This window comes from Schistocerca serialis, chromosome 2 (assembly GCF_023864345.2).
Source record: "Schistocerca serialis cubense isolate TAMUIC-IGC-003099 chromosome 2, iqSchSeri2.2, whole genome shotgun sequence".
NCBI lineage: Eukaryota > Metazoa > Arthropoda > Insecta > Orthoptera > Acrididae > Schistocerca > Schistocerca serialis.
The window spans coordinates 873,179,606-873,201,853 of NC_064639.1; the positions used below are offsets into that span (position 1 = coordinate 873,179,606).

Here is a 22,248-nt window from a genome sequence, read left to right on the forward strand (position 1 = left end):
GTCGAATTGTCCTGCTGGAATTGCCCAAGTATGTCATAATGCACAATGGACATGAATTGATGCAGGTGATCAGACAGGATGCTTATTTACGTGTCACGTATCAGAGTGGTATATAGAGGTATCAGGAGTCCATTATTAATCCAACTGAACAAGTCCCACACCATTAGAGAACCTCCATTAGCCTGAACAGTCCCCCACTGATATGCAGGGTCCATGGATTCATGAGGTTGTCTCGATACCGTACACGTCCATCCGCTCGATACAATTTGAAACGAGACTCGTCCGACCAGGCAACATCTTTCCATTCATCACCAGTCCAAGTCGGTGTGACAGGCCCAGGCGAGGCGTAAACCTTTGTACCGTGCTGTCATCAAGGTTACACAAGTGGGCCTTCGGCTCCGAAAGCTCATATCGATGATGTTTCGTTGAATGGTTCGCACGCTGACACTTGTTGATGGCCCAGCATTGAAATCTACAGCAATTTGCGGAAGGGTTGCACTTCCGTCAACCTGAACGATTCTCTTCAGTCGTCGTTGGTCCCGTTTTTGCAGGACCTTTCTCCAGGTAAAGTGATATCGGAGATTTGATGTTTTACCGGATTCCTGATATGGTCGTACGGGAAAATCCCCACTTCACCGCTAGCTCGGAGATGCTGTGTCCCATCACTCGTTCGCCGACTGTAACACCCCGTTCAGACTCACTTAAATCTTGATAAGTTGACATTATAGCACCAGTAACCGACCTAACAACTGCGACAGACACTTATTGTCTTATATAGGCCTTGCCGACCGCAGCGCCGTATTCTGCCCGTTTATATACCTCTGTATCTGAATACTTATATCTGTAGCAGTTTCTTTGGCGATTCAGTGTTATTTACGTGAAATCGTATGAGACAGAACGCTCTACGCGGGGACGGAACTGCAAGGCGCAGCGCTGCAAGGCAAAGCGTTCTCAAAAGTGCAGTCACTTTTCATTGCTGTACATATTCTGAGTGTCTAATCCTGAAATTTCTACACGTCTGTCCAATGCATATAGAATCACAGCCTTTACACGTTATCTGGCGTATGCCTCCTTTCTTGTATTTATCTATCGTGGTGTTGGGTATTTTTAATCTTTTCTTTTGTGTGTTGTTGGTTTGTATGCTTCATTTTTACATTCTTTTCTCATGATGTTACCTATTGTGTATCTTGTCAAATGTTAGATGTGTCATGTTTTCTTGCTATTTATGGTTTCTTCATCTTGTGTGCCTTGTGTGTTCTCTGTTGCTGGCGTGCTGTAAATATTAACGTTCTTTGGAATTTAAATAGAAAACAGAACAAAAAAATGGAAGTAAAAAGGTGAAATATATTTCCTTCCACATATTGTTTGTCCATATATGTCTTCTCAAGCAATCATATGTTGATGTTGTGAAACGTTTGGGTGACACTTTGCTTATTCTTTCACTACTTAGCAATTTGGACGATTTACCACATGACCTAATGCAAGATCTCCATTATGAACTTCGCTTAGGTCATTAATAAACTCTAGAGTCATTATTACGTCCGTAATTCTGTTACTAGGGTCTCAAATTTTTTAAACAGGCGGCTCCTTCAGCGTTCAGCATTCAGTACTGGACAAAGCAAGTTACATTATATTCACATTTCATCTAGAGTGAACACACCACCATTTGACGGTGACGTTCCTTTCTGGTTTGTAGCATTCTCTCGACCCCTATTGTGAATCCACCGTCAGTGTATGTACTGACGCCAAACTGCCCACCAGCCGCCTCCATGCAGACACGTGATTCCGGCGATGTCGCACGGAGAAACAAATGGTCACACGTAGCAAGTGAATCTCAGTGCCTGAATGGTTCTCCAGCGGCGCTGCAGTAGACTCGTTTCCTACACGGAGACGAGTGAAACAAGAAATTCGAACACGTTCAGAACAGTACCGAGAAGACCCTGCGCCCTTGCAGACACTCCAAAACTTCGCCTCCTCCCCTTCCCGCCCTCCTCCCCCACCGAATAGCTATCGCATGTTTAACAAGTTTCGATTAATTTTAAAAATTGGTTTAATGAATGTGAAGCTCAGCGAAACCGACTAACCAGTGAGTTTTTATGTAATACTTACCTAAGTTAAATATATAGCAAAGTGATTAGCAGAAATAATAAGATTTTCGATGCATTCATATAGGTTAGACTTCCGTTCGCACTAGAGTGACACTAAAATACCTAACGCGGAATTAAGACCCACTTGCAGTGATCTTACGACGCCAGATGCTTGAGGAATGCAGCCGATGACGAAAGGCAGAGCGAACAGTTATGCAGTAATCTTGGAGCGTACTTTTGTTTATAGGAAATTTTAATGTAGACGAACAGAGTATAGCTGTCTATAAGGACAACGACTATCTCCTCTGGGTGTTGTGTGCTCTCCTTAGGTTAGTTAGGTTTAAGTAGTTCTAAGTTCTAGGGGACTTATGACCACAGCAGTTGAGTCCCATAGTGCTCAGAGCCATTTGAACCATTTGACTATCTCCTGTTATATTAAACTTCCTGGCAGACTAAAACTATGTGAGAGATCGAGAATCGAACTCGGGCCCTTTGCACTTCGCGGGCGATTGTTGTAATAACTGAGCTGAAGAGAGGAAAATTCGTTCTGTAGAAATCCCCGAGGATGAGCACTTGCCATTGAAAGGCAAAGGTCCCGAGTTCGACTCTCGGTTCGGCACACAGTTTCAATCTGCCAGGAAGTTTCATATCAGCACACTCCGCTGCAGACGGAAAATTAATTATGGCTACATTATCTAATATTATTACTCGCCGCAGAAGACTTAGTCGTGAGTTCTTTTTATTTACACAGCAGATCGTATCAACCGAAACTTGCGAACAATAAAAGCAATAACAGAGAGACAAATAATTACTCATCAACTTCATCTTTTTGCTTCCTTCTTCTACCATAGCGTCTTATTCCAGCTCTCACACTGCGGAAATCGGGAGCCTTCAGACAACTGGCATATTTGCTCTAGTATCCGCTCGCCTACGTTTGAGATCCTGCAATGCAACAGTAAAATGGCAGCAAGAAATACATTGTTGAACCTGAGTGACCTGTGAAGGCAACAACTTTGTTCACCATAAGCACTGTTGGCATACCAGACTTTATAACAATAGACATACACAAATAAAAAAAAAAGTTGCATCACCTCGGTTCCGAGAATTCCGGAACCTGTACAGAAAACTGGAATAGAGATCAACATAAATATCATTTCCTCCCTTTTTATTACTCATGAAAACTGCACATTGCATGTTGTACCACCATACGGTGAGACCTTCACAGGTGGTGGTCCGGACTGCTGTACACACCGGTACCTCTAATACCCAGTAGCACGTCCTCTTGCATTGATGAGTGCCTGTATTTGTCATGGCATCGACAAGTTCATCAAGGCACTTTTGGTCCAGATTGTCCCACTCCTCAACGGCGATTCTGCGTAGATCCCTCAGAGTGGTTGGTGGGTCACATGGTCCACAAACAGTTCTTTTCAATATATCCCAGGCATGTTCGATAGGGTTCATGTCTGGAGAACATGCTGGCCACTCTAGTCGAGCGATGTCGTTATCCTGAAGGAAGTCGTTCTCAAGATGTGGACGATGTCGCTCATGAAAACGAATGCCTCGCCAGTATGCTGCCGATATGGTTGCACTATCGGTCGGAGGATGGCATTCACGTATAGTACAGCCGTTACGGCGCCTTCCATGACAACCACCGGTGTACGTCGGCCCAACATAATATCGCTGTGCTGTTCTCGCTGGACAGTGTGTCTAAGGCGTTCGGCGTGACCGGGTTGCCTCCAGACACGTCTCTGACAATTTTCCGGGTGAAGGCATATGCGACACTCATCGGTGAAGAGAACGTGATGCCAGCCCTGACCGGTTCATTGGGCTTGTTGTTGGGCCCATCTGTTCCGCGCTGCATGGGGTCATGGTTGCAAAGCTGGACCTCGCCATGGACGTCGGGATTGAAGTTGCGCATCATGCAGTCTATTGCGCACAGTTTGAGTCGTAACACGACTCAAACTGCACGGGAAGCATTATTCAACATGGTGGCGTTGCTGTCAGGGTTTCTCCGAGCCATAATCCGTAGGTAGCGGTCATCCAATGCAGCCGTAGCCCTTGGGCGGCCTGAGCGAAGCATGTCATCCAAAGTTCCTGTCTCTCTGTATCTCCCCCATGTCCGAACAACATCGCTTTGGTTCACTCCTAGAGGTCTGGACACTTCCCGTGATTAAAGCCCTTCCTGGCACTAGGTAACATTGCGGACGCTATCGAACCGCGGTATTGACCGTCTAGGCATGATTGTTCTACAGACAACACGAGCTGTGTACCTCATTCCTGGTGGAATGACTGGAACTGATCGGCTGTCGGACCCCCTCCGTCTAATAGGCGCTGCTCATGCATGGTTGTTTACATCTTTGGACGGGTTTTGTGATATATCTGAACAGTCAAAGGGACTGTGTCTGTGATACAATGTCCACAGTCTGGAGTTCTGGGAACTGGGGCGATGCAAAACTTTTTTTGATGTGTGTATATTTGGTAGCAGAAGTTTCTTTGATGCTTCTGTAGGATTATGTAAACTGTAGGTGCATGGGGTAGAAAGCAAAGGGAAGGAACTGATGCTACTAGTTGAATCGGGACTTTGTTCGAAATCACCGGCGGCGAGTCAAAATGTGTGTCTGGTTGAGACTTAGACCTGTGATCTCCTGCTTACTAGGCAGTTGAACCCGGACACAGTGCCTATGGCAATTGTGCAGACTATCTCGGCTCCCCAGCTGACCCATAATCTCACCTAGCGCCACCTATCTGCCGTCCCTGTCAGTGTCCTCCACTTTCGTTATTTTTAGATTTCCGCTGGAGGTCGGACGTAAATGTCCACCTGAACGAAGGTTAAGGATTCATAGCCCATCGACGCGAATAAGTTACGTGAATCCAGACGCCACACATTCATCTAACTGATTCGTCTTTACGGGCAATGAATAAACAACATTCAGTGTGCTTGCACATTTACATTCGGTATTCAGCGGCAATCTCAAATTAGCGAGCATGGTGGACATGGACAGAGATTGTGAATAGGTGGCGCTAAATGGGAATATGAGTCGACTGGGGAGCATGTCGAGATAAAAAGAAATGGTTCAAATGCCTCTGAGCACTATGGGACTTAACTTCTGAGGTCATCAGTCCCCTAGAACTTAGAACTACTTAAACCTAACTAAATTAAGGACATCACACACATCCATGCCCCTGCGGCCGTAGCGGTCGCGGGGTTCCAGACTGTAGTGTCTAGAACCGCTCGGCCACCCCGGCCGGAGCGTGACGAGATAGTCCACACAATTGCGATAAACACTGTGTCCATATGGAGCAGTGGTTAATACAACTGCTTAGTAAGCAGGACATCACATTTCCGAGTCCTGGTCCAGCACGTATTTTCACTCTTCGCTGTTGATTCCGCACAAGGTTTTGCTGTAGCTGATATCATCAGATCCTTTCCTTTCTCCTCACAGCAGTGAATTCTGCGTGGTGTCCGTTCGGACTCGGCTGAAGGAGGAGATGCCACACATTCGTACACTGAAGAGCCAAAGAAACTGGTACACCTGCCTAATCTTGTGTAGGGCCCCCGTGAGCACAGAGAAGTGCTGCAACACGATGTGGCGTTGGCTCGACTAAAGTCTGAAGTAGTGTTGGAGGGAATCGCCACCATGAATCCTGCAGGGCTGTCCAAAAATCCGAAAGAGTACGAAGTGGTGAAGATCTCTTCCGAACAGCACGTTGCAAGGCATACAAGATATGCTCAGTAATTTTCATGTCTGGGGAGTCTAGTGGCCAGCGAAGTGTTTAAACTCGGAAGAGTCTTCCTGGAGCCCCTCGGTAGCAATTCTGGACGTTGTGCTACTGGAATTGCTCAATCCGTCGAAATGCGCAATGGACATGAATGGATGTAGGTGATCAGACAGGATGCTTCCGTACGTGTCATCTGTCAGAGTCGTATCTAGACATATCAGGGGTTCCATATCACTCCAACTGCACACGCCCCATACATAACAGAGCCTCCACGAGCTTGAACAGTTCCCTCTTGACATGAAGAGTCCATGGATTCATGAGGTCTCCATACCCGTACACGTCCATCCGCCCGATATAATTTGAAACGACCTCGTCCGACCAGGCAACATGTTTCCATTCATCAACAGTCCAATGTCACTGTTGATGGGCCCACGTGAGGCGTAAAGCTTGGTGTCATGCAGGCAGGAGCCTCGGCTCCGAAAGCCCATATCGATGATGTTTCATTGAATGGTTCGCACGCTGAGACTTGTTGATGGCCCAGCAATCTGCAATTTTCGGTAGGGTTGCACTTCTGTAACCTTGAACGATTCTCTTTAGTTATCTTTGGTCCCATTCTTGCAGGATCTTTTTCCGGGTGGAGATATGATGTTTTAGCGGATTCCTGATAGTCGCGGTACACTCGTGAAATAGTCGTACGGGGAAAGACCCAGTTCATTGCTACCTCGGAGATGCTGTGTCCCATCGCTCGTGCAGTGATTACTAACACCACGTTCAAACTCACTTAAATCTTGATGACCTGCCATTCCAGGGTCAGTAACCGATCCAACAACTGCGACAGATGCGTGTTTTATATAGACGTTGCCGACCGCAGCGCCGTCTTCTGCCTGTTTACATATCTCTGTATTTGAATACGCATGTAAACCATTTTCTTTGGCACTTAAGAATATAACTACTGTACTTGTAGGAAGTTACAATGTGACAGTTGTGTCTGTTTTTAGTTACGGAATGAGGGAAAGGCTTCGTCTCCCAGGCAGAAGACAGGAACACAACGGGTAGGAGAACCCACATACATCATTCTGGTAACCGTTCAACTGTCTCTCTTTAAAATGCTTTTTTATTACAGTCTCTGATCACAAATGAATTCTTTAAACGATGACCAGTTTCAGTCTGTAATGACCATCTTCAGATCTAAAATATATAAATATGTACATCTAGTGAGCAGTGTGTCTTTTAACATAAAACAGCAATATGTATCACAATGTACTATCATACACCAGGGAAATGTACAGATAAAATTTGGTATAACGTACCTTTTTTACACCATGTCCTAAAGTGATACGGCCATAATGGCATCGTCAAAACATATAAATAAAATCAGCATAGCATCGTCACATAGATCTAAAAAAAGTAAGATGTAGAATAGGCCACATAGTACACATAGTGATTATTGCCAACTAGCTACTGAGGTACAGTAGCATCCAGAAACCTGTTTGCCTACACCCTCCCTAGATGTCGCTACTGTGGGCTTGCTTATATGCAATCATCATTTACGCAGAAACATAATCTGATAAAAGCACATTAGATAAAATGCATTTGGAAGACTTATTGAAATTGATGACTATCATACAAACCAATTGTCATGCATTAAAAGATGACTGCAGTTACCCATGAAAAATTATTAAAAGAAAACATATGAATTGGTGCGCGCCTACATAAGATCCTAGCGGCCAACCCAACAGAGGGCGCTGTTCATTGATCTGTCCTTTTTTCAGTTGTCATGTAGACATTTTATCTGTCATAAGTAATTTATAGGTTGCCACAGGCAATGTATTACGCTATATTAATTGTTGACCGTAAATTCACCATAAAAAAGGGTCGGACCTCTACTCTTCATATATTTTCTTTTAATTATTTTACATGGGTAACTGCATTCATCTTTTAATGTATCACAGTTGGTTTCTACGATAGTCATCAATTTTAATAAGTCTTCTACATGCGTTTTATCTAATGTGCTTTTATCAGATTATGTTTTTGCGTAAATGATGATTGCATATAAGCAAGCCCACAGTAGCGTCATCTAGGAAGGGTGTAGGCAAACAGGTTTCTGGATGCTACTGTACCTCAGTAGCTAGTTGGCAATAATCACTATGTGTACTATGTGGCCTATTTTACATCTTATTTTTCTTAGATCTATGTGACGATACTATGCTGATTTTATTTATATGTTTTGATGATGCCATTATGGCCGTATCACTTTAGGACATTGTGTAAAAAAGGTACGTTATACCAAATTTTATCTGTACATTTCCCTAGTGTATGACAGTATATTGTGATACATATTGTTGTTTTATGTTAAAAGGCACACTGCTCACTAGGTGTATATATTTATATATTTTAGATCTGAAGATGGTCATTACAGACTGAAACTGGTCACCGTCTAAAGAATTCATTTGTGATCAGAGACTGGAATAAAAAAGCATTTTACAGTATTGGGTCACTGTTTGTACACGCGATTATGTCGCAGTTGCTGTCTCTCTTTGTTTTATTGTTATTTACACCTCCTCAGTGTCTGTGCTCTGGAATATTTTGCCATACCGTCGGTATGGCCCTGCTCGTGTAAAAGACACTTGGTGTAGTACACGGTACACTCTTTTGTGCGGTGCTGACGTGATACCGCGCCTTGCCTGCAGGCTGGTGTTGTTCCTGTTCTTCGTGCTCGGGGAACCACAGCTGCGCGCCAAGTGGTGGGCCACCTTCCAGTCGTGGCTACCTGCAGACACTTGCTACCTTGACAAGGTGGCGGCCAGGAGCTCGCAGGGCCGGTCCTCGTCCACCACCACCACCACCACCACCACCGCTACAGCAGCTGTGGCCCCACCAGTCAAGGAGCATGCCGCTGTGTCCGCCTCGGCCAGCTTCTCCAGTGAGGGGGCCAACAGCTCTGTCTCCATCAGCAGATACTGAACGCCGTCCACAGCAACAACTAGCACTGCCGTGTGTCACGCGTGCTCAAGCGTCAGACTTCAGACAAGAGAAAGAAATAGTTCTCCAAGTGAGCAGAATGCACCATGTCCTCGTTCATTACCTACACTATTTAAAACTATGAGAGATTCAAAGCCATTTGTTTCTTTTGCAGTGGATCGAAACTTATTACAGATCAACGGTCAAATGTATGGAATGTGACTTACAACTATATCAACAAGTATTAACATATGACAGTAGATGTATATCAAAGACTTACGCAAGAATTTAAAGCAGACAAACTGGAGATGAGGTATCTCACAACTGATTGACAGCCATCTCATCTACTTTTTGCAGATTAGATTCCTTACATTTCTAGAAATACTGAGTAAAATTATGAGTTTGTGAACATTGATTCTCTTGTCCCCGCTTTACGTGTCCACAAATATAAAAGTGTAGAGGAATCGGTCAGTCCAGTTTTTCGTAATATGGCAACGATCTTCGTTGTTGCCTAATCATTTTCATGTGGCTCATAGTCACATGTTCATGGAGGGACAGTGAAATGAAAATTTTTGAAATTTTATTTACTGTACACATCTAGATAAAAACAACATTTACTGTAGGTAGAAATCCCACCAAAAAGGAATAACAGTATGTGCATATAAGGGGCAGTTAAATGAAAATGCCACAGATGGAAGAAAGTAAGTAAAGTGTTTATTGTTTAAAAAGTAATCGCCGTAGCTGTTAATACATTTATCCGACTGTAAGCCAAAACGGGCAGTGCCTTTATAGAAAAATGTATGCGGTTTCGTACAGAATCATGAATGTATCCAGGTGTGCGTCTCTTTGTCTGGAATAAATGGACGACCACAAATTTCCTCCTTCAGGGCTCCAAAAATATGGAAATCTGGAGAGATATCGGGACTGTATGGAGGATGTGTAAGGGCTTTCCAGCGAAACATCTGCAGCATAGTCGAAACAACCTTGGCAACATGTGGGCGGGTAATACCCTGCAACAGAATGATGCCGTCCATCAACCTGCTACTCATTGACTTTCTGGGACACAGTGCGCAACGCACAGCAGTACACGCACACTCTCCTCCTGTCATTTCCCTATTTTTGGAGCCTTGAAGTAAGATATTCATGGCCGTCGATTTCCTCCACATGAAGAGATGCACGCTCAGGTACAATCATTGTTCTGTAGGCAGCCACAAACATCTTTCTATGATGGCATTGACAATTTCAAAGTGGATAGATACGTTAACAGTTATGCCGATTACTTCTGAAATAAAATAAATGATTTACATACTTTTTTCATCTTCTCGTTTCCTTTTGACTGGCCCTTATAAATACTATGCTTTTCTACAGGACGAAGAAGATAATTTTCGGAAATGATTACATGTGCTAAATATCTTTTATAAAAGTAATAGTGTTCAGATATCCAGGACAAAAACAGTAGTTATGGCAAGACAATGAAAATTGGTAGTTAGAGGCAATAATTGACGGTGAACCAGTAGGACAAGTATCAAGTTTTATCTGCGTCGGTTGTGATTCATATCTCAAGAATGACGACGAAGTGAAGAAAAAGCTTCATCGATCTCACTATGTGTGAGGAACAATTCGGCCAGCATCGAAGCGTAAGATAACAGATTCAACTTAAATTCTGGAAGGTTATAGCTGTGCCAAGATTGATATATAGAACCGAAAAATAAGTGAATAAAACAAATTATCGGAACAAAATGCAATCGTCTGAAATATAGTTCCTCAGGTCAGTGGAAGGGTACTCCCTAAAGGACAAAAATCCCAGTGAAAGAATACCTCACAACTTAAACACAGTGTAGTTGAGTGGCAACCACATTTTTAGAATGGAGGTCAATAGAATTCTGAAGCTTGTCCTTAGATATCCTTCTACCAGAAGAAGAGGCGTTGGTCGACACGTGAAGAGAGGGCAGGCAGCAGCCGAATCCTGGAAGAGGATGTCAGTAAGTAACTAAGTATCATCACCAATTTCAATGCCAGGTCATCAGCATTTACAGTGTGTGTGAATTGCTCCACAAAAGAATTCATTTTGAAGTTCGTGTAACCACTCGTGCACTGAGCGACGTTCCTATTTACAATCTGTAGATGTAAATGTAGACGTCATACTAAGTCTACAACTTTGCTTCCGGCGTTTTTTCTCGAAGTTCGAGCCTTTATTGTGAAAAACTTACAAAAAAATTATGATTCATAATATTGCCCATCGCTGGCACTACAGCCTCCCATATTTCAGATAGCATACGAATCTCGTGGCGGAAGAACTGCGCGTCCTTTGTGGGGATCCATGAATCGATTCAATTTTGCCCTTGTTCATATGATCGGAAGTGCTGGTGAGCCAGACTGTATGCCATTGAGCAAAAAAGGTGGTATTCGGAGAGAGAGAGCAACGTATGGAGAATATAGCGGGAAGGACAGGACTTCTCGTTTCAACGTTTCCTTGTATATTTCGACGGGTTTTGCGAAAGGGTGTCGAGCACTGTCCTGCTGCAAAATTGCCTTTACGTGTCTATCGCTGTATTGTGGCCGTTTGTGAGTCTGTGCTGGGCTCGATTTCTTTCGATAATGATGTCCTGTGACTGTCTTAGTCTGTTTCAGTAGCTACGAAAACGTTCTGTCTTCTACCGCCATGCCGATCTTCGACATCAAAATCACCGTCCTTAAGGCTTTGAAAACATTCTCTGCATGTTCTTCCACTAATAGTTCCCTCATCATTGGTCTTTTCAGCATTTTAAGAGCCACAGCCGCAGATTTCTTCATGTTAAAGCAGAAAATTGAAACTTCCCGCAAATGGCGAGAAATGGGTTACGTAAGTTGACGTACTTTATCGAGAATGGCCTTGTGACGCAATCATAAATCGTGTAATATTTTTATGACAATATGCTTACAGATGCCTAAGCTTATTGTATTACACCTATGACCAACCACCCGAACCCCACTTGCCGCTACTGCCATCTACTGCAAAACGGCGGAAGCAAAGTTGTAGACCTAATATGCCTTAGAGAAAATTACTCTCTCCCAAGCACATCTACAACTACCTCTATTTCTATGCTCAGTTGGGCGCTTAAAAGGGTGTGACAGAGGTAACTTTTAATCATACCATATTTTGGATTTTTAAGTTCGCCTCTATGTAGGCATTTTCTTAGTCTATGTTTATGCTCTCTACAGAGTGGATATGAAAGAGATCGAACAATAATCGTAGTTTCTACCTGTAAGCGTGTTCGTGACATTTTCTGGAGATTTTTATGATGTTTATTCCAGCGCATTCTTTGAGATGTTTTTACACATCTCTTATACTGTCTCCCCAGTGAGACAAGCCTAAGAACACGCAGCTCTCATTGCTATGTATACACTCTCTGTCTGTGTTAGTCTTGCCTGTTACAGATCCCACACAGTTAGACAGTGTATTCCTCTTCGTGTTGATCAGCAAATTGTAGGGAAATTACGACCATGATGTGTTTTTTTTAGAGCAAAGAATTTGTTTTTCTCATGGTGAAACGGATGTGCATCCATGAAAGTTAAGGTTAATGCAGAAATTAACTTCTGAGCTAACGGTCTACCCTAAGGGAGGAAGTAGTTACACGATATTTTTTTTTTTTACTTCTAAGAATCATTTAACTCAGTTTCAATTTTTGGCCTTAGGGAAACTCCCACAGCAGAAATACGATCATTTCCGAAATCTGGCAAATGCCTTAGAAATTATTGTTAAAATTTCTATTATTCTCTGTTTTATTCAATTAAATGTAACTGAATGTTCGCCTTTGGTTATGAGGAATATTAGAAGAAGTACTGAGGTGCAGTTGTGATGCGCTATGGTCACACATCGATGTAGCAAAATAGATAAGAGTTACAGAAACTGAAAAGCTCATAGTTAACGAAATAGCTGAAGAGAAATTATATAAGCAAAGAGGTAGACTGATAATTGAAAAGACTTCTGTAAAGCAAAACAAAATATTAACAAGGAAAATACATTCAATGCGAAAAGAGTAAATAAAGAAACCAATTAGAGATATATCAAAAGGATGTAAATAGATACTGAATGTGTAAGAATTCATATGTAAATTGGAAAAAAACTTATATGAATGTTACATATACTGGGATGATAAGGTTTTATGAAATGTGTATACAAACGTGGCTACAGCTAATTTTTGTAGGCTGCTGTGTGACAGTTATTGTAGGAATCGATTTTGCTACTGAGGCTTAAAATTGATAAGATAAAAGAAAATATCTATTTGATAATAAAATACAGATTTATTCTATGTATCATACTTTATTACTTTAACATTCCATCATATTTTAAATCAAAGACAGAGAAAAAATACCTAAAACATTATGGGGACATCTAAAATTTCAGACATAAAAATTACGGATAAGCGAAAAATAAAATCTAGTTTAAAACAAACAGCCAGCCACGATGTATGGAGGCCCTGCTTATATCCCCAATTTTATTCTATTTTGGCACACTAGGGATTGCATACCTGCACAGTTGCAAATCTACTAAAATCATTACTACTTAAAAAAATACAGCAGTTCATAACTTATCAATACTGCAATAATCTTCTGAACATGAACTGATGGAAATCAGCCTAGAACTTGATTTAATAAAACATGGGATACCATCTCAAGCTATTGCTTACAGATCTGACCATACCTAAATCATACTGAGTTACTCATCTCAGGGTTTGTACACATGACCTACACTACTGATATTTTCTTCTTATTCTAAATTCCACAACAGCAGCAACTCTGATTCATAATTCAAATATTCAAAATTGCTTCACTAGTAAAAAATTAGTTTAATGTTATGTGAAACCGTAGCTAAGAATATGCCAAACTGCATATTTTCACATTTCATCTGCAAATGCACCAAACATATGTAACTGGGCAGTAAAAAAAGGAAAAGAAGAGTAGATTTAGTGAATTTACAAAATAAATGTTATATTTACATGAAAAGAAAAACAAATAAAAAGCAACAGCTGACATGGATCCAATAATTGTAAGCTTCTAAGAACTAGTGTCTTTGTTCTATAGCAGAAAGTGAGAAGAGGGAAAAGGATGTATGTAAAGAGGTATGAAAGTTATGAAGAAAAAGTTACTCTTAGCTCTATGCAATAGAGTTAAGCAAGAGGATAGATGGTTTAAAGTCTCTCACGTTGATCTTATATATATATGTTTTGCCACATATTAGTGAATAAACTTTTTGATGACGACCTTTCTACAATGTCACTTAAAAATATCTTTTTATGACAGAGGTATACTCGTGAAACTATACTACTAACTGTTGGCTCAAATTAGGTAGCAGAGTGAGCCCAAAAAGAACTAAATAGCTGTATGCTCTGAAATACAACTGGGTGTCTCAGGAAAAATTAAGTACCTATATGTAATGAAATAATACATATCCCAATTTGAAAGAATATTTTCTTAATTATAATTTCCCTTAATCTGTCACCCATTACATTTTTATTGCTTTTCCCTACCACCTGAAATAGACTTTAGGACTTTCTTAAAAGTTCTGCCCAGTTTGGCTTGTAACAGAGTTACCAAACTACTTTCAATATAATTCAGCAATATCCCAGTAGTTATCATCTTAAAATGATAGATCGCTCTATGCAGTTACTGAAGAAAACTCTATTTTATATCTATGAGTTTGCATCCAAAACATATTATTTGTTATGGTACTTTCTTCATGGTTGAGATAATGAAAAGGAAATGCTAAACAAATTTCTTGTTTTACACTTACATACTAAAGATATAAAAGACAACACATGGGGTATAGTGTGCTTGTATATTATAATTGACAACATCATGGAGGTAACAAATTTGAAACTGGGAAAATAAGGTGCACACACTACACTAAGAAACGGAAATTTTTTGATCATACATGCTGATAAGAAGTTAATATTTGTAGTAGCTACTTCAATCCCCTAATTTAGAATTAGAACTTATTGTGCCACAATTATAGGCCACCTTCAAAGCAGAATTAGTGGAAAACTATAATGTCCACATGTGTCTGTGAAGAGAGCAAGGGAAAATTCTCAGGTCATGTAGAAAGATAAATCATTCATTCACAAAAAGAGGAAGCTCACATAATAATCAGCCAGAGGGACTCAATATAATTATCAACTATATGAATGAAAGACATAAGAAACAGTAGAAGAAGGAGAGTGAGGAGTAGGATGAGAGGGGAGTGAGAAGTGAACAAGACACACACACACACACACACACACACACACACACACACACAGAAAGAGAGAGAGAGAGAGAGAGAGAGAGAGAGAGAGAGAGAGTCGCGAGCTGGAGTGGAAAAATGTTGGGATGGTGAATTAGTTGACAGAAAATGTTATACAAAAATTAAAACAAAATTCTATGACTGCTGGGAACTTAATGTAACAAAAACTACTGAAATAAAGAAAATGTCATTCATGAAGAAATCTTTCAGACAGTTGTCCATAGGTCTACAACAGTTAACATCCTCAAAGATGAGGAAAAGATCTTGTTCACTGATAACATGCTTCCCCAAGGGTCTCAAGTTTTTAGCAGCACTGTCTATATATTTACAAAATATAGATGTCGAAATGAAAGCAGCAGTAACAAGAAAATAACGTGAGCATGCTGTTAAGTAAATGTAGGACCATATTACGTTGGTTATGGTAGTTTTTACTTTAAAAATGAAACCATGAATAATACATAAACACATGATGAAGTGGGATATATTGGCACTTTATAACTATCAAAAAATTATAGTTAATGTTTACTGACAATTTTGAAAGAACTGTCAATAGATTAAGGGTAAAAACAATTAATGACAAATTTTCTGTTCTGTACACCCCACATCTAGTAATGAGCTTGCCTGACAGGCTTTCCAGACTTCAAAATGTTTTAAAAGTGCATATAGATTCGGAAGGCATCATGATGAGGGCGTCTATTGAGGTTACTTTGCTCTACAAAGGATTTAGCAAACATATGCTTAAAAGAAGTATTTCTGTTTTTAATAAATTAAATGAAGTTCATTTTAAAGAAGGTATACTTATTGTAGTGCTCATTAAACAAATTTTTCAGCAAGAAATGTCTTTCTGAGTGTAGAGGTTTAGAGCAAACAGTTTTTATAATTGGTAAACGTTCTCTGAGTTTTGACAGTTTTTATCTCAACGTCATTTATCGTTCTTTATAATTTACATTGAAAGGAATTTTCGTTGGTTAAAAATTCATAAAGTCTTACATGTATGAAGAGACATACAGTGCAAATCAGATTTGGCATCCATCATTGAGTTAAGTGGCAGAATTACAATGGGCTATATTCTTGTAACATGGCAAACGACATTTTCGTTGATTTGATAGAAATCTTGTGAAGATTTGATTAATAGCGAACATAAGTCATAGATTTTACAAGTGTCTTTGTGTGAGAATGCTTATGGAAGTTTGCGACCTAAACATGAAAGGTTGCAGAGGACTAACACACACATTACGTGAAATAGCCAAATATTCTTTCGTAACAATGTAAGTATCAATCTATGCTTGATCAGAAGAATAAAACAGATATAAATAATACTTCACACACAGTTTGGAAATAATGGTATTTTGCTTTACCTATATTATTTCTCATCTTTTATATTCAGTATCTATTTTTTGTCTCATACTGCCTAAAATATTTATAAAATGCCAAAACTCCAGTGTTCAGCAAGTTTTATTTCAGTTTTCATATCGGTTTGCCATGTTCTTATGCTTTATGTTTCAGGAACTTCTCTATAAGGCAAAACTACTCCAGTGCAATAAATGGGCTCACTTGCTTCTGATTTACATCAGTTGAATTCCAATTCTTACTGAGAGAAGACAAATCATTATTGTAGTGTCCAACAATTCATCTGACTTCATCAAATGAGAGTGGCAAAAGTTGGTTACATCTAATAATGAACTTATAAGAAAGTTGCAAACTCGTTAGGAAACACTGCTTTTATAAACTCAAAGTGGACATCACAAATCACATGAAAAATGGCTGAAAGTGAAGATAAGTGTAAAGGAAAGAAGCTGTGATATTGAATCGTTGTGTTATCAATGCTGCTTGGTTCTAGCAATGTAGGAGGAACACAGAAACTGTTGTGGTTTTACAGATCAATGCAACATGATTTTGAATTAGTTAGAGTATATCTGTTGAATTATGAACAGAATGCTGCTGTCAAGATCACACAGAAAATTGACTAATATGTATAAAGTATTGTATATTCTTTTCTCTTTAGACATCACACTGTGGAACTATCTTTAACTCTAAGGCTTCAGTTGCACAAGGTATTGACAGTATTAGGCCAAAAAACACAAATTTAAAGTTAGAGCCACTTTGAAAATGAGCAACAGGTTATATTTTGAAAATAAATTTTTCAGTGTACGCTTAAAAAACACTAATGTAATACAAGATCATTTTGAAATGTGTGTACAAGATTGGAAAAAAAGAGAAATATGAAAATCAATTATTGGTAAGAAGACAGCTTAGAATAATAGCATGCTACTAGGAATTAACACTCATGGGCTTATGAATATAAGATACTTAAAAGAGGTCAGCTATTCACCTTACCATACATGCCAGGACATGAAACATTCAATGTACTGTGTGCAGATCTCACATAATTTTCTTTTTGTTTGTTACCAATCAACTAAAAGCAAGTTAAATGTTTAGTTAACACTACACTCTGTATGAAGACTGTTGTCAACTGCAGTATCACAGTTTTCCTCAATATAGAATTTCTGTGACATGTTGAAGTCAGTCAAAAGGTAGAGATTTACACTTGTTTTTGTTTAGAGAATAAACAAAATTTGGTTTACATTCAAGTGAAGTAAAAAGGTGAGTGTTACAGAAGCAATTATACTTTTGCCCTATGATATGACAAACAAGATATATCAATTTTTGGAAACTCCATTTTACAACAAATCATTTTCAGTGAACTGTACTTCACATGTTATTTCATGTGTACTTCATATGCTATTTTTTCTTGAATTGCAACACATATTCAAACAGAAGTGGCATATCAAACCAGCATTCACTTATTGTCTTGTAAAGAAGAAAGTAGTTAATACTGAACCATTAATGTATGTATTTCTGATAAGCCTATTCCAGGCTTGAATTTTCTCAATATACCGTAATATCATTGTTCCATCACAGTTTACAATCACTGACAGATCCATGTTTTCCTTTTCTTAAAGGCACATTAAAAAGATAGAGTAAGGATATATATCTGCATGTGCAATCATGTCATACTTTTTAAATGAAACAACCAAATAAACCACATGCAACAACTGTGTATAGGTCACAAAACAACTCTTACTCAACCTTCAGTAAGTATTCACAGTTTTCTTATATAATATATATTGTCTGATGGAAGGACTGGAAATGATTATCTGTAAGAAGGCAGATCAAATACATCACCAAGTTTTGCATATCATGTAGAACTGAATAATTTTTACCCTTCACTATTTGCATGGCAAATAAACCAGTCAGCCACTTATTCATGGTCTATGCCTACCAGTAAGGTTAAAGTAGTCGCAGTGGCTGTACATACATTCTTTGATGTAAGGAAGTCAGTACAATACACTGAAATTCGAGTGGATAAATAAAGCTAATACATGTGTAATCTTAAAAGAAGGTACCTCTCCTTTTAGGAGGAAAAGTTTTGTGATGCCACTGGCATCAATATTTAAGGCCAAGAGGTTTTAAGAAAATAGTGGTTACAGCAAATGGCAATTCATGTTATGGAATGTTATTCAGTAAGCGTTTATTAAAAAAGGAAAGCCTGAAAACCTGTGATAGAGCAACACATCAATTACTATGATAAGTAATTTGTCTGCTTCTAAGTGATATACTATGTTTTTTGTGTAAAATGACTGCCTACACTCATTTTTTATTGGTTTGCTTTTTCCTGTTATGGTACATTACAAATCAAAGAGTGAAAGTCAATTTTAAAAAGTATAGATTTTACTAACGGTAATACTTTAATCAAACAAAATGCAAATAAAGTGAAGAATCTACATAGTCATCTGCATCAGCAAACATTATTGACGATGAATACAAATTAATGCTGAGTAATATTTATGGAATTAAAAGTAATACTTTTATTGTCAAAAATAAATTTAGGATATTTCACTTTGCACAGTCACTACAACTAACTGTGCATCTCTTTACACACATTCAACAAACATACATTATGTGTCTAACAAAATGTAATGTAATTACATTTAATTTTATACCAGTTTAGTTTACTTTCTAATTTATGATTAAAAAAGGAGTTTCATATACTGTGAAGTTATTTTGAAAATTTGTAATTTGTAAGTGTTCATTACTTTAGACAAATTATTGCCAACACGTTAAAGGCTAAAGTCAACTATATTATTAGCTGGACGTTATGTGTTTACAACTATCTCAATGAACACTACTGTCTAAGATATTTATTGATGTTAGAAAGAATACTGTGGCCATGAATACGAAGTCCTACCACAAAAAGAAACTACTAGAATGTTGAATATGTTTTAAATAACAAACTATATGAACTCCCTTCTGCTGCAAATATTAAGTACAATTTCAAACATCTCTTCATTTAACATCATAAAGACTGATGACAGTCAATACACCCCTGAATTTCTTAATGTATGAATAATAGTTGATAAAAGGAAATTTCATTAAGTATTGCTCCTTTTAGTGAATAAATTCCTTTAAAATGACATGAAAGTTTGACAGAATAATCTTCCTTGGAGAGATCCACATTTTGCAATAAAAATTAAATTAATAATAATTGAGACACAAAAAATGCATCAATGGCATGTGCTGTTTAAATGTAACATATTTTATTCTGAATGGGAACAGAATTTATTTTGCAAGGTGTAAATCTGACAATTAAAACTTCTGAATTATTTGCAGTTTAGGCCACAGGTATAATTCATGACTAAATCTCAACTACAATTCATGAATGAGATGACTTTTAATACTGTTAATAATGTGGAGGGAAACACCTTTGCTATCGCTCATGTAACTGCTTCACATTTGCATGCGATGCGAAGATTGATACTCCTACAACTTCTGCCCTTGCATAGAATCATATAATTAAGTTATAGTGCTTTGAAGGTAATATAACTGATTCAGGCTGTATATAGACAAAGGGAATGTCAATGATAAAACCATAATCTAACAGTTTTTTTGTGACACTACACAATCAAACTACTCAAATTAACCACAGAACATAATGTTAGTTATTTTGGAAACAAACGTTTTCTATTTTTGTGGGAGATATTGTGTAGTGATTCTGCAGTACTCTGACAGCTTTATGAAGAATTTTCTGTGTAAATTAGTCTTTCCAAAATAGATTCATTTTAAGACAAGCAGTTAATCTAAAGCTCTTTTGAAACCAAGAATTTTTATAAACACATTAACAGAAACCTTAGAAATATGGAAAGAGGAAGCAAGGCAGCAATTACCCTTCAATAAATGAGAGCCCACACCGACAGGAAAACTTGAGAAGAGTAGAAAACTGAAGTATGACATTAAAGTAAGAGCACTCAACCAACTATTCAAAAAGTATTAAATTTTATTTTATTGAATTTGCTGCACCTCTTATTACTCCACTGTCAGGACTCTTCTTTCCTCTGTGTTTTAAATTTCATTACTTCCTTGTTCAGCTCCACATAGCTTATCTCCTTCCTACCTCTTTCTGTCTCTCTATTTGCATTCTTTACAATTTCTTACATGGTTTGTTGTGCTTTCTTCTCATCAGAACTGTGATGACAACCTGTTAGAATTTTCACAGTTTTGACAGTATTCATTACACTTCAGGTAGCTGGGTGAAACGTTTCAGATTAAAACCTCAGATGCCATTTCTATATTTGTTGACATTTTTGGCTCTTAGTATCCAAAAATCATTTCCTCTTCCTTGTGTCTGAGCTACAAACATCTTCTTCATGTTTAATTCTTACTTTGCATAATGAATTAAATGTGTGTGAAAGACAAAGATTCAAAAGGTTTGGTATTTCTTTCTGTTTTCGTGTTTTCGTCAGTTATAATCCATATTTGACAGTTTGAATGATATTTGTTAATCCTTTTCTTCCCAAAAGTCATATTCCATCACATTTTAACTTAATAGAAACAATAATGTAGTGTTTCTATTTTAAAGTTGTATTTGAATCACATCATTTGAAAGGTGTCATGCATTATTCAATATTTAATTAGCCAACTGGAAAACTAATTGAAACACCAAGTTATACATATGGCGCTTCATCGCTGCCACTGTACTCCTATTGAGCTGATATGGGCCTAGGATAACGAGACGTGGCTGCTTTTAAACTTGCTGATGTGGAGCAAGTAACACTTGATGTTCTGGAAAAGTTACTCAGCATGACTGGGTGATGTGCATAAGACATGTAGAAGTTGATTTTTTGGCCACGACCTAAGAGACAGTATAGGGTGACTTATTACTGTACATCTGTCCGAAACAAGCGACAGAGAACCTGTAGGCACAGAACCAGAGTGTATTCTAGTTTAGGTCAGTGAAGGCTATGTAAAGAGCTTAGTTGATTTAAATTTTTATTTTTACTTTAGTTAATGTGGGCACAGTGCGAACGAGTGTTCCCAGTAGATGTGTGACAAACCTATCACAAGTGTTGGAATTTAGCCTACTGGTGAGTAATTGTAGCATGTAAGTAAATAGCGGGTCAAGCGCCAAAGAAGGAAAATTTGAGTTACTGGTGAAATTGCACTGTAAAAGCTAAGACCAATAACATATATTCTGAAACAAGCGCGAGAACAGTGGGAAACAGTGTTTACAGTGGTCTAAAGATGACACTCATGTCAAAGACCAACATTGATGTTCAAATAAAGAGTCATGCACCAGCTCTTTGTTAATGTCTTCGCTTGCACTTGTCTGAATTGCTGACAAATGAAGTAGCTCTGTGCTTTGTTTGCAGAAAAGGGCAATGCTGAAATAATTACATCTAAATAATACAGAATATTGCAAAATGGAAACGAAAACTGCACCAAAATGGAGGAAGAGAGGAGAAGTTAGTGCATAAAGTGATAGGAAGGAACCATGCAGTGAAGGAAAGGAATATGATCGAAAAGGTAGTATTGTAGTTCAGCAAAAGAGGCTCCCAAACACCAGGTAGACCTTGACTGTCGTTTTAAAGTTTATTATACACCTTAGAATCAATGTAAGTAATGTTAAAGTATGTTAATGCGTTTAATTTAATACAGGAACGACTTTTGTTTAGACAACAATGATCGTTCTTATTATGAGATTACAGTTAACTACTTGCATGGAACTATTTACTTACCTAACAGCAAAGGTTTACTTTGCACAAACATGAACAGAAGTTTATGGTGATTTTACATGCATTGAGAAACCAAAGAGGCTAATTGTGTGTGAAATTCCGAAAAATTTTATAAGCTTCATCGCTGGTTATGCAAGAAAAAGAGTTT

General features: G+C 38.6%; 1 protein-coding gene across 1 annotated transcript in view; it reads left to right on the plus strand.

The window, feature by feature from the left end:
• Positions 1-16,701, plus strand: part of LOC126456486 (uncharacterized) — a 319,255-nt gene extending 302,554 nt beyond the window's left edge. Inside the window, exons 13-14 of the mRNA XM_050092237.1 lie at positions 8,498-10,750; positions 16,537-16,701. Of these exons, the coding sequence (XP_049948194.1) occupies positions 8,498-8,771 (274 nt within the window). The 3' untranslated portion in view covers positions 8,772-10,750; positions 16,537-16,701. The remainder of the gene's footprint in view (positions 1-8,497; positions 10,751-16,536) is intronic.
• Positions 16,702-22,248: the final 5,547 nt, after the last annotated feature.